At 38.1% G+C, this 14,201-nt stretch overlaps 1 protein-coding gene across 1 annotated transcript in view; it reads right to left on the bottom strand.

Annotated features, from left to right (window-relative positions):
• The window catches only part of CDR2 (cerebellar degeneration related protein 2), a 35,063-nt gene extending 23,427 nt beyond the window's left edge, over positions 1-11,636 (bottom strand). Inside the window, exons 1-2 of the mRNA XM_014447508.2 lie at positions 11,606-11,636; positions 7,919-8,031 (exon numbers count right to left, since the gene is read on the bottom strand). Coding sequence (XP_014302994.1) covers positions 7,919-8,031; positions 11,606-11,636 — 144 coding nt within the window. The remainder of the gene's footprint in view (positions 1-7,918; positions 8,032-11,605) is intronic.
• Between the last annotated feature and the right edge of the window lie 2,565 nt (positions 11,637-14,201).

Here is a 14,201-nt window from a genome sequence, read left to right as displayed (position 1 = left end):
ATGGGAAACATTTTATGCAAATGGAAACAAACAAATAAAAAAGCTTGGTAGCAATACTTATATCAGACTAAAAAGACTTTAAAACAAAGGCTATAACAAGAGACAAAGAAGGGCATTTCATAATGACAAAATGATCAAAACAAAGAAAGGATATAACCCTTGTAAACATTTATGTACCAGTGTAGCAGCAGCTAATTATATAAAGCAAACATTGATAGACATAAAGGGAGAGATTGATAGTAATAGTCATAGTAGGGGACTTTAAGAACCCATTAACATCAATGGATAGATCATCCAGAAAGAAAATCAACAAGGTAACATTGTCCCTAAATGACACATTACAGCTGAATGAATTTGATATTTTTAGAACAATTTTACCCCAAAGCAGCAGAATATGTATTCTTTTCAAGTACGCATGGAACATTTCTCAGGAGAGAATACATGTTAGGTCACAAAGCAAGACTCAATAAACTAATAAAGATTGAAACCATATCAAGTATCTTCTCCCATCACAATATTATGAAACTAGAAATCAATTACAAGAAGAAAACTGAAAAATACACCAGCACATGGAGGTGAAATAACATACTACTAAACAATGAACGTGTTAACAAGATTAAGGAAGAAATCAAAAGATACCTTAAGACAAATAAAAATGAAAATACAAAACCAAAAATCTATGAGACACAGCCAAAGCATTTCTAAGAAGGAAAATCATAGCAACAGAAGGCTACCTCAAGAAACAAGGTAAATCTCAAATAAACAATCTAAACATACAAGTAAAGTAACAAGAAAAAGAACAAAGCCCAGAGTAGAAACTGATAAACCTTTAACCAGACTCATCAAGAAAGAAAAAAATACAGAAGAAAAAAAGACAGAGGATCCAAATAAATAAAATCAGAAATGAAACAGAAGTGACAATCAACTCACTGAAATACAAATATAATTATTTAAAAACTAAAGGCCCGGTGCATGCATTCGTGCATGGGTGGGGTCCGGCTGGCCCGCCCCAATGGGGGCCCACTGGACCGGGCCGGTCCCGCCCCCGATCAGGGTGTTGGGGGCCAACTGGGGGCTAGGCCGGCCGGGGGAGGGGAGCTGATCGGGCCTGGATCAGGCTGGTTGGTTGCCGCAGTGTGCGTCATAGCCATCGGTCGTTCTGCCATTCCGGTCGCTGGGCTTTTATATATATAGATAATACAGACAGCCCTAGCCTGTTTGCTCAGTGGTTAGAGCGTTGGCCCTCTAACCATTGAGGGGTCGCAGATTCAATTCCAGTCAAGAGCACATATCTCAGTTGCAGGTTCAATACCTGGTCCTGGTCGGGGCATGTGCGGGAGGCAACCAATCAATGTGTCTAACATTGATGTTTCTCTCTCTTTGTCTCTCCCCCTCTCTTCCGCTCTCTACAAAATCAATGGAAAAAATATCCTCGGGTGAGGATCAAAAAGATAAATAAAAATTAAAATACTACAGACAATTATATGCCAGCATATTGGACAACCTGGAAGAAACGAATACATTTCTAGAAACATACAAACTTTCAAGATTAAATCAAGAAGAAACAGAAAATCTGAAGAGATTGATAACAACTAATGAAATCCAATCAACTAATGAAAGCCCTAAACCAGATAGCCTCACAGATGAATTTTAACAAACATTCAAAAATTTAACTATTCTTCTCAAACAATTCAAAAAAATTCAAGAGGAGGCTCCCAAGTTCATTTTATAAGGCCAACATTACCCTGATTCCAAAAGCAGACAAAGACATTACCAAAAAAAAGAAAATTATTTTTTTTAAAAAAAGAAAATTACACCTGATGAACATAGATGCTAAAATCCTAAACAGAATATTAGTAAATGAATTCATCAATACATTTAAAAAAACTCAAATACCATGATCATGTGGAATTTATTCCTGGGATCCAAAGTTGGTACAACATCCACAAATCAATTAACGTGATACACCACATAAACAAACTGAAGAATAAGAATTATATGATCATATCAATAGAAACAGAAATAGCATTTGACAAAGTCCAGCATCCATTTATGATAAAAACTCTCAGCAAGTGGGAACAGAGGGAACATACCACAACATAATAAAGGTCATATACGACAAACTCACAGCTAACATCATACTCAATGGGGAAAAGCTAAAAGCGTTTTCCTTAAGATCAGGAACACAGGAATGTCCACTTTCACCACTCATTTAACACTAGAGGCCCGGTGCACTACTTTGTGCACAGGTGGGGTCCCTCGGCCTGGCCAGCGATCGGGGCCTATCAGGGGCTGTCTTGCCAAGTCCCAATCGGGGCCGATCATGGCCGGCCAGCTGCGGGGAGGGACTGTGGGAGGTTGGCCGGCCACGGGAGGTTGGCTGTGGGAGCGCACTGACCACCAGGGGGAAGCTCCTGCATTAATCGTCTGCCCCTTGGTGGTCAGTGCGCATCATAGCTACTGGTCGGTCGTCCAGTCATCCAGTTGTCTGGTGGTAACGGTCACTTAGGCTTCTATATATATAGATAGTACTGAAAATTCTAGCCACAGCAATCAGAAAAGAAAAAGGATAAAAGGCATCTAAAGAGGAAAGAAATAAAACTGTCATTATTTGCAAATGACATGATACTGTATATAGAAGACCCTAAAAATCCCAAGATACTATTAGAAGTGATAAATGAATGAAGTAAAATAGCAGCATACAAAATTAATATTCGGAAATCAGTTGCATTTTCATTTACCAATAATGAAAAGATATTTACCAATACGAGAAAGAAATTAAGAAAATAATCTATTTATAATTGCATAAAATAAAATAAAATCCCTAGGAATTAATTTAACCAAGGAGTAAAAGACAAGTACTTGGAAAAATTTAAGACACTGAAAAAAGAAATTTTAAGACACTGATGAAGATACAAATCAATGGAAGCCTATACCATGCTCATGGATAGGATAAATTAACATCATTAGTGTGTCCATACTACCCAAAATACACCTGATGATCATAGATGCTAAAACCCTCAACAGAATACGAATAAATGAATTCATCAATACATTTAAAAAAACTCAAACACCACGATCATGTGGAATTTATTCCTGGGATCCAAAGTTGGTACAATATCCACAAATCGTTAAAGTGTCCATACTACCCAAAATCTATACATTCAATGCAATCCCTATCAAAATTCCATTGGTATTTTTCACAGAAATAGAACAAATAATTCTAAATTTATATGGAATCACTAAAGGCACTGAGTAGTCAAAGCAATCCTGAGAAGAACAAAGTTGGAAATATCACACTACCTAGTATCAATCTATACTAAAAGCCACAGTAATCAAAATAGCATGTTACTAGCATAAAAACAAACACATAGATCAATGAAAAAGAATAAAGAGCCCAGAAAAAAACTTATGCCAACTAATCTATGACAAAGGAGGTAAAAATATACAAAGGAGTAAAGACAGTCTCTTCAATACATGGTGTTGGGAAACTGAACAGGTACATGTATAAAAATGAAACTAAACCACTTTCTTACACCATCTACAATAAAAGAGAAAGATGCAAATTGACCGTACCTTCACGACGCCCACCAGCCAATCAGGAGTGAGTATGCAAATTAACCCAACAAAGATGGTGAGTTAATTTGCATATGCAGGCGCCGAATGGCCTCTGGGCAGTGTGGGAAGGCAGAAAGGCAGCTCCGGGCTGGAGCGAAGGCGGTGCCAGCAGCCAGGGGAAGGAAGGCCCATTCTTGCACGAATCTTCGTGCATCGGGCCTCTAGTATACAAGAATAAACTAAAAAATGCTGGGTAGCAATATTTATAGCAGACAAAATAGTCTTTAAAACAAAGGCTATGAGAAGAGACAAAGGATATTTGATAATGATAAAGCAATCAACCCAACAAGAATGTAAGACTCAAAACCATAAAACTTTTTAAGAAAACTAGGCAGTAAACTCTCTGACATTGCTTTTAGTAATATTTTTTTTGGATATGACTCCTTGGGCAAGGAAAATAAACAAATGGGATTATGTCAAACTAAAAAATTTTTGCACAGCAGGGGAAACCATCAACAAAATGAAAATACAATCTACTGAATGGGAGAAGATATTCACCAATGATATACCCAATAAGATGTTAATACTCAAAATATATAAAAAACTTGTACAACTTAACACTAAAAAGATGAACAATCTGATTAAAAAATGGGCAGAGTACCTGAATAGACATTTCTCTAAAGAGGACATACAAATGGCCAATAGACATATGAAAAGATGCTCAATGTCAAGAATCATCAGAGAGATTCAAATTAAAACCACAATGAGATAGTACAACACATGTCGGAATGGCTATCATCAATAAATCAAAAAACAACAAGCATTGGGGAAAATGTGAAGAAGTGAACCCTCGTACACTGTGATGGGAATACAGATTGGTAAGCCACTATGAAGAATAGTTTGAAGTTTCCTCCAAAAAATTAAAAACAGAATTACCATATGACCCACTAGTTTGACTTCTGGGTACTTACCTGATGAAATCCAAAACACTAATTTAAAAAGATATATGCATCCCTAAGTTCATTGCAGCATTATTTACAACAGTCAAGATATGGAAACAATCTAAGTGTCCATTGATAGACAAATGGTTAAAGAATATATGGTACGTATATGCAATGGAATATTACTTGGCCATAAAAAAGAATGAAATCTTACCATATGCAACAACATGGATGGATAAGGAGGATATTATGCTATTTGATATAAGTCAGACAAATAAAGACAAATACTGAATGGTTTCTGTTATATGTAGAATTTAAAAAACAAACGAATAAAGGAAAACAAAAACAGACTTATAGAATTAGGCACCAAAGGGAAGGTTGCCAGAGGGGAGCAGGAGCGGGGAATGGGTGAAAAAGGTGAGGGGATTAAGAAGTACAAATTGGTACTTACAAAATAGTCATGGGTTGTAAAGTACAGCATAGGGAATATAGTTAATGATCCTATATAATAAAAGGGTAATATGCAAATTGACCCTAACTGAGGAAGGACCTGGAACGACCAGTCGCTATGACGCACACTGACCACCAGGGGGTAGATGCTCAACACAGGAGCTGCCCCCTGGTGGTCAGTGTGTTCCCACAGGAGGAGCTCCGCTCAGCCACAAGCCAGGCTGACTGCTGGGAGCGCAACAGCGGTGGCAGGAGCCTCTCCTGCCTCTGTGGCAGTGCTAAGCCACTGCCAGACATCTCCCAAGGGCTCCCAGGCTGCCAGAGGGATGTCTGACTGCCAGCTTAGGCCTGCTCCCTGGGGTATCAGGCCTAAGCTGGCAGGTGGACATGCCCTGAGGGATCCCAGACTGCGAGAAGGCGCAGGCCAGGCTGAGGGGACTCCCCGCCCCCCACCAGCCCCCGCCACCGAGTGCACGAATTTTCGTGCACTGGGACTCTAGTATTATAATAACTATGTATGGTACCAAGTGTGTACTAGACATATTGGAAAATGACTTAAGTTATATAAATATAGGATCACTATGCTGTACACCTGAAACTAATGTAACATTGTATGTCAATTATAATTGAAATATTTTCTTTTAAGAAAAAGAAAAGAGATTCATGAAAATGTTTTTGGAAGTACTACAGGCTTGCTTATTTATTTATTTATTTATTTATTTATTTATTTTATTTTATTTTTTATTAATCCTCACCCAAGAATATTTTTCCATAGATTTTTGGAGAGAGTGGAAGACAAAGGGAGAGACAGAGAGAGACACATCGATTGGTTGCCTCCTGCATGTGCCCTGACCAGGACTGGAGACAGAGCCACTACAGGCTAAATTTATTTGAATAGCTTATTCATATATTTAATTTTATATTTATTTAATCATTAAAGTCTGAACTGGATACTTCATTTTCATTATACTTTGCAATATCTCATGGAAGACATTAGGTGATGGAGTGTTATTTGTAGATTTGGTGAATCTCAAAGATCTTTGGATTTTTTTCAGAATGTCAACCGTCTATCTTAACTGTTTAATCATTCTCAATACCGCAGAAAACAAAGTTAGAAAGACAAGTTACTTGGATTATAAAGCAATTGTGTTTGTGATCTCCTACAGGAACAAATAAGCATAATTCTCTTGATTATGCAAATATTTGGACTTTTTTCCATCTATACTTGGGAAATCTGCTAAAATACCAGTAATAGTATTCAGTTATAGTTATCTATAGGCACGTTCATAAAAAACATCAATCTGCCCTAACCAGTTTGACTCAGTGGATAGAGTGTCGGCCTGTGGACTGAAGGGTCCCAGGTTCGATTCCAGTCAAGGGCATGTACGTTGGTTACAGGCACATCCCCAGTAGGAGGTGTGCAGGAGGCAGCTGATCGATGTTTCTCTCTCATCAATGTTTCCAACTCTCTATCCCTCGCCCTTCCTCTCTGTAAAAAATCAATAAAATATATTTTTAAAAAATTGCTCATTGTATTTTTAAAAACAAAACAAAAAAGACATCAATCCAATGTATTAAGACTATGCAAAAGCCAAATACTAGTAAATATATACCACAGTGTATATTGTTTATGCACTGGACCTCTTAGTGAAATCTTCCAATGAGCTGAAAAACAAAGTCTATGAACCAAAGTAAGAATGAATTCCTTAACTACATATGACATCTAGCTAGTTAACAGTTTAAAAACATCTGATTTTTCTGCATTTCTAGATTTCTGCAAAACTCGGCAAGTAATTAAATTCATATTATGTATGGCATGTTCCATGCTCTTTAGATGATGAATGTGCTAAAAATGGTAGCTGGTGATTTTAATATCATTACAATATGTACCTTCCTAAAATTATAAAAGTGTATTTTGGTCACATCACTGGCTATATTCAAAAATTCTGATGAAAAGATTATTATATGTACCTTAATTATGGCACTATGTAAAATTAAGGATATCGAGATTATAAATTTGCCTCACTTTTGATGATAGGTTTATTTGTATTCAAAAACTGAAACCTGTGGCCCTGGCTTATATGGCTCAATTGGTTGGAGTGTCATCCTATACACTGAAAGGTTGTGGGTTTGATTCCTGGTCAGGGGACATACTTAGGTTGTGGGTTCGATTCCTAGTTGGGGTGTGTACAGAAGACAATCAATCGATGTTTCTCTCACATTGATGTCCCTCCCCCTCTCCCTCCCTTCCTTTTCTTTCCTCTCTTTCTAAAATCAATAAATCATGCCCTCGGGTGAGGATTAAACAAACAAAAACAAAACTGAAATTTGTGTAACTTTGATTGCTTTGAAGTCAAGGACTGTGTAATTCTAATTCTTTCAATTTCCAGCATTTCAATTATATGGTTCAGTATAAAATCAGAGCTCAGTAAGTTCTTATCACTGTTCTAAGGTCTTTTACATGTTTTTGCATGTAGACAGGAGCTGGTTCTACTGTAACATCTGGGGTGGGGATGGGAGTGGGGGCAAAAGGGAAGGGCAGACCCAACCAAGAAGGCTCAACAGTGTGAGTTTTCTCTTTTAAGCTGGGTGGGTGGTGGGTGCACAAGTGTTCATTATATTATTTATTTTCTTATACCTCTTTGCATAATTCATTTTTAAAAGAAAAAAGTGAAACTAAGTATAATATCCATAGCTTTATTTTGCTTCACATAATGGCAAATACTGGACCATTTACTTCAATATACTTCACCAAAGGTGCAGAGAGAACTCTCTTTCATCACTCAGACTATAGTGTTGGGAAAGCCTAAAAGTAGAAATCAACCTCTCTGCCCTCTCTGATGGTTCTTCTCAGAGACGTCTGTGTTAGAAATTAAACATGGCTTTTAATTGCAAGTGTCATTTTAGCAGAATATGATTGGTTAACAGCAGCAATGTGCCACGCCTCCAAGTGTAACTGAGTAAATTACCTCAATTTCCTGTAACTGCTCCTGATTGGTTGTGTACATCTGCTGAAGAGAATCCTCCAACTCTGTGTTCCGATCCAGTAATGTCTTCCCAAGCTCAGCAGCAAGTTGGAGATCTAGCACGACAAGTGAATAATGCAAATGATCTCACTTCAACATTTTATATAACCCAGTCCATAAAATAAAAATGGACCAAGACCCAACCCAACATAGCAAATTTAAATCTGATCCCGGTAGAAGGTGGAATGGCCCAGAAGGAAAACTGAGTCCTACTTAAGACCCAGTTGAACTGGGGCCCTCTACTTGTAACATGCTCTTATGTACTCCTACTTTTAAGACGTGAAGAAGACTGATCTACTCACTAGTAGATATACTCATTAGTCTAGAAGTGATCAATCAGCATTGTGACTTCTAAAATCGTTATTATTTTCTAACGGACTGGATTTATTCATATCCTAAATACCTACTGTTTTGGACAGAGCCTCAATCAAAATATAGGCAGATATTTAAATAGTCTCTCTCCATCCTGGCTGGCCTGCTCAGTGGTTAGAGCATGGGCCTGCGCACCGGAAGGTCTCAGGTTCAATTCCTGGTCAAGGGCATGTACCTGGGTTGCAGGTTCAATATCCGTCCCCAGTCGGGGTGTGTGCAGTAGGCAACCAATCAATGTCTCTCTCTCACATAGATGTTCCTCTCTCCTTTCCTCCCTCCCTTCCTCTCTTTCTAAAAACCAATGGAAAAAATATATTCATTCCTCAGGTGAGGGTTTAAACACAAACAAACAAACAAACAGTTACTAAAGTTCCTATGAAATCTGGCTGCTGTAAATGTGCACTGTATTACTGCAACTGTCAAAGCAGTTTGTTGTTACAGATCCTGGGACTAAAAATAAAGTAAGTAAAAAAAAAAAAAAGAAGCCGAAACCGGTTTGGCTCAGTGGATAGAGCGTCGGCCTGCGGACTGAAAGGTCCCGGGTTCGATTCCGGTCAAGGGCATGTACCTGGGTTGCGGGCACATCCCCAGTAGGAGATGTGCAGGAGGCAGCTAATCGATGTTTCTCTCTCATCGATGTTTCTAACTCTCTATCTCTCTCCCTTCCTCTCTGTAAAAAATCAATAAAATATATTTTAAAAAAAAAGAGAAAAAAAAGGGAAAATACATCAATAATATGTATTTCTTCTACTTCTCTTCATGTCCTTCTCCAAGATGAGCAAACCAAACAAGCAGCACAGCAATTGTGAGGTAATTACATGTCAGTAGCTGTTACAGTACTTTGATTTAGCACAGAACCATATTTCTATTTTGAACCTCATTTTTCGACTCTCTTCTTAGGTATATATGCACTATCCCAGAAATAAAAATTAAATGATACCCAAAGGACACTTGTTCTAACATAGGTAACTGAAGTAACTATCTGCATAAACTTCATAGAGAGACCCTTTAATATAGTGGGAAATTAACTCAACTGAGTAGGAAGGTCTGACATCCAGTGCTGACTATCATTTACCAGATAAATACGTTTAAGATGGGGCTTTAAAGGTCCCTTCACTTAGTCTTCTTGTCTAAAGACAATATGATTGTGAAATAAAATGAAATAATACAGAAGGAAGTACTTTACGAACTAAGTGCAATACAAAAGCAAACCAGTACCAGTAGTACTAGTATTGACTCACAAATGACTGTTTATCGCTGGGCATCACACTAAGCTTTAGTTATGGAATGGTTAATACAATGAAGTTCCTGCTTTTCTAGATTAACGGATGAAGCAAGATAACAAGTAGATAAACCTGCAAACTGTGATAAACACTCTTCATTCATATATGCATGCATACATTCAATAATACCAGTGAGGAAGAGAGTGAGGAAGTAACACGGAGTCACTACAGGCCAAAGCTTGAGAAACAATACTATTTTTGTTTTAATTAGCCTGGGAACTTAAACTTTCAAACTTTCCAGTCCTGTCAATGCTTGGATATACATCAAACCTCCAGGTAAAGATGTGATTACCCCTGAAGGATTAAGGAAACAATGTTCACTTATCCAGACTACTGGTCATCCAATCCAGAGGCTAAGAATTTATTTTTTACTATACCAGTAAGAACTCTTCGTTTTTCCTTTGTCTTCGGAGCATTCTGGGTATTGCCTTGTGTTTCTGGTTTGCAAACCCTAAGACATTTTAATAAATCTTTATTTATTTCTAGCAATGCCTCTACATACACTCTTTCAGTTGGTCTGACACCAGATACCATTCTGGATACAGGGGATATAAAGATGAACTTAGCTAAAAAATGCCCTGCCCTCACGAGCTTATATTCTATTGGGAGAAACAGCACAATAAAATATATGATAGCAGGAAGTGCTAATAAAGAGAAAAAATAAAGCTAGGAAGAGTATGAATATGGGAGGCTGAAATTTAATAATGTGACAAGGGTGACAGAATTAAGATATGAAGGAACAGAATAAATGACCCATGTAGATCTATCTAGGTGGCCAACATTCCAGGCAGAGGCAAAACAAGTATAAAGACCCCGGCAGGAAGCATCACTAGAGTTAATAAGGAGGTCAATGAGGCTGGAGCAAAGTGTGTGTAAGGGACAAAGGTGGGGAAGCAACTGACAAGTGGATACTGCAATCATCTGGGTCAGGAATGGTGGCGGCTTGGCTAGGACGGCAGAGATGGAGATGGAGAGAAGGGGTAGGATTCTGGATATGTTTTGAAAATAGAGCTAAAAGGTTGTGTTAACCCATTTGGATGTGGTGTGTGAGAGAAGAAAAAAAATGGATTTGGTGTAAAAAGGATCTACTTTAGAAAGGAAGGTCACAAGGAAAGGCACCCTGAGGACACGTTTTAGCTAAAGCTTGAAGGATGAGGACCTCACCAGTAAAAGCCAGAGGCATTGCAACACATGAGAATGTGGCAGAGCTGCGATAAAATGCCAGTGGGAAAGAAGCATGAGGGAAAGAGTGGTATGAGATGAAGTTGGAGAAGTAGGCAGGGATCGGGTCATACAAGATTTTATAGGCCATGGCAAAGTTTGACTTTTATTCTAAGTATGATGGAAAGTCATTTTAGTTAATGTCACGAATATATTTATTATGAAAAGGTATTTGTTACAAAAACAGGGACCTGTACTACATGATTTTAAAACTTAACTTGTAGAGGTTGACAAATAAGGTTTACATCTATTCATTACCATCCATATTAAAACTCAACCTAGAATAAGTGGTAACAGAAAAGCAATACATTTTGTCACCTGTTAATGTTCATTCTAGTGCAGAACTAGTGTTCTGCTTGGGTGATTTTCTCTCAATGGGAAATAAAGCAGCAGAATCGACCATTCACCACTCCAGCTCACAGTAAACATTTTACATTTAAGATAAATTAGTGTACTGTTGGTAGACAGGTGTTAAAATAAATTCTCTCATGATTTAAATATTAATAATGCCTATTCATGTACTAAATACTTCAGGTAACAACTCTATGAAATAATATCTTGTATTCACAAGACATAGAACCTTTATGAAAAGCTCAAATCATGTAAGAGACATTCATCTTTATATCTTTTCAAGGCATTTAGGCCAGTTTTTCAGATGAGACAACTTCAAGCACAAAGATACTAACGGACCTGATCAAATCTACAGGAGTCACAGGCAAAACAAACACTTCCATCACCAGATTCTAACTCTCACTCTCATCACCATTCTCCACTTTACTATCCATATCTACACAGTTTTAAGATGATTGACAGTGTGTCCACACACTTCTTCAAGGTAGAGAGTACAACTTTCCTGGACGAGGTACTTAAGCTTTTCACTTGTTTTCACAGATGGCAATGAGAAACCAGAGTGGAGCGACCTAGCTTCTATTACCTGCTCTGTCAAAGACAGTATGTGCAACCTTAGGAAAGCTAATACATTATTTTCACTAAGTGAAAATGGAACGATGCAAGGCTAAAGATGTCCCAGAAATAATTATTGTGTATCCACAGGGTATGTAATGTGCCTACACAGTGCCACATAGAAGCCTCCACACTGTATTGAAGACGAAGTCTCTCCTGACCTGTTTTATAGCGGTGAGTAATTCCTCACTGGGAAGGACCAGGGACTCATCAAAGATGCTCTTAACTGGCAGTCAAAACCTAAATCAAGACTAACTTTAGACCACCTTCACCTACTTCCATTCCATTATGAAACCACCTAAGCTCTCCATACACAGCCGGGAGCAGCTCTCCTGCTGCTGCAGAAAGGGATGCCAAGTAAAGCACTCTTCCAGTCACCAGTAACCAGAAAAGAACTTGTCCTTCTCAGCCCTTATTTCCAGTTAAACAAAGCCCAACCGGGCTCAGTAACTTCAAGACTCAGTCTCCTACATATTTCATAGGCTGTTTAGGATAGAATCCTGGCAAGACAAGTATCAACAAGAAAGGGTCGTGAAGTGACACTGCAAAGAGGATATTACTTCATCTGTTAGTTTAAGGACATGGGTCTTCTTTTGGTCTTTAAAAAAAGTTCATTTCCTGTCATCTAGCATATGGCTTCCATAACCAAAAGGAGCCAAAGGCTGGCAGTAAGCCCAGGAAGGTTTTCTAAATAATTAGTGGGGCAAATGGGAGAGTATTCAATGTTCTTTACTATTGTTTTTAATTAAGGCACAAAAGAAAAGGAAAGAAAACAGTTTTGAAGCCTGTATGCACCTGTTCATCTATTTTCCAATAAGGATTTTCATTAGAAGGTTGTCTTTTCTAAATCCTGAACTGGCCTCAGCAGCACTAAAAATACCACAGGCTTGAGAACTACAACTTAGCAACACTTTCGTGTTTAATATTCTTTCACTAATCAGTCTTTGCAAGCGATAATAATCCATTTCAGCACTGTACACTGTTAGCTTTAAACAGATACTCCACTCAGCCCTATGCCTTAGGCAGAAAAAAATTAGCTCTAGCAGACAGTGTATTTTTAAAAGTATCTTTCTTCCAGAAATCAGAAACCTTTAAATTCCACTGCTTTTATATTGTTCTTATTTTCCTCATTTTCAAAATCATATGAGGATAACATATTAACTGTGGTCTACAGCAGTAATTCAATAATATTAAGGCTGAAAGCTTTTCCTATTACAAAGTCAAATGCGTCATTTGGTGATGCTTCTGTGTACCTCCTGTTGCCAATGTTACTATAATTGGGAAGCAAAAAATTTGAATATAAACATCAAGAAAAACGATGATGTCAGTTTTAATGACCCTCCAAACAGTGATTCAGCAAATTACACACCGGGAAAATGTACTCATCTTAAAAAGAAATAGGAATCTTAGGATTCCTTAAAACTAAGATTTCATTTGCTGATCCATGCAATAGAAACCTGAATCCTTATTCTAAGCTTACACAGCTCACCAAACAACAATTATAACAGCAGCTGGTCTGAAGGAAAAGCCAGTCTCTGAAGTCTTTCCACCTTGCTCTCAGGGGCACATTTCAAATAGAAGGCTCCTGCTGTCCCAGAAAGGATCAGACCCGCAGAGATCATTGTCAGTATTCTTCCTGTGCCAACTCAGCCCTCTGACAAAAGACAATCTCTTCATCAAAGTGTTTTGTAAAAGCAAAGGGTTTTCTCCTTTTGCCTCACACAGCTTTACATGTTTCTATAAAGGTATGAACACTAGACCAGAGCCTTCCAAGGCTAGATTTCCCCCCCAGCAATTTTAATTTAAAAAAGAATGCCCCAGCAAACTTTGATACAAAAATTCAATCTATTTAAATAATGCATCTATTGCTAAAGGGAAAAAAACGTGTAGTTCTGACTTTGAGAACAGGATCTTAAAAAGTTGTTTTAGTAGCTCTCTCCAAACAAGGCTCTCAATAAAATAATACAAGCAGACCTTGAAGATACTGTGGGTTTGATTCTAGACCACTGCAATGAAGCGAGTATCACAATAAAGTGATTCATACTCTTTTTGCTGGTGGAGGGTCTTGCCTTCCATTGTAAAAAATGCAACGCCACCCTAGCCGGTTTGCTCAGCCTTCTCAGGTTCAAGTCCCAGTCAAGGGCATGCACCTCAGTTGCAGGTTCAATCCCTAGCCCTGATAAGGCATGTTTGGGAGGCAACCAATCTATGTCTCTGTCTCTCTCTCTTCCCCTCCACTCTCTCTAAAAATCAATGGAAAAAATATCCTCACTTCTTGGGTGAGGATTAAGAAATAAAAAATAAAAAATGCAAAACCTGTGTAATGCAATACAGTGAAGTGCGATAAAACAAGGTCTGCCAGTAGTGAGGATGTTAACAAATGAACA

Source organism: Myotis lucifugus, unplaced genomic scaffold (assembly GCF_000147115.1).
Source record: "Myotis lucifugus unplaced genomic scaffold, Myoluc2.0 scaffold_669, whole genome shotgun sequence".
In the NCBI taxonomy this organism is placed as follows: domain Eukaryota; kingdom Metazoa; phylum Chordata; class Mammalia; order Chiroptera; family Vespertilionidae; genus Myotis; species Myotis lucifugus.
This window is presented reverse-complemented; position numbering and strand designations above follow the sequence as displayed.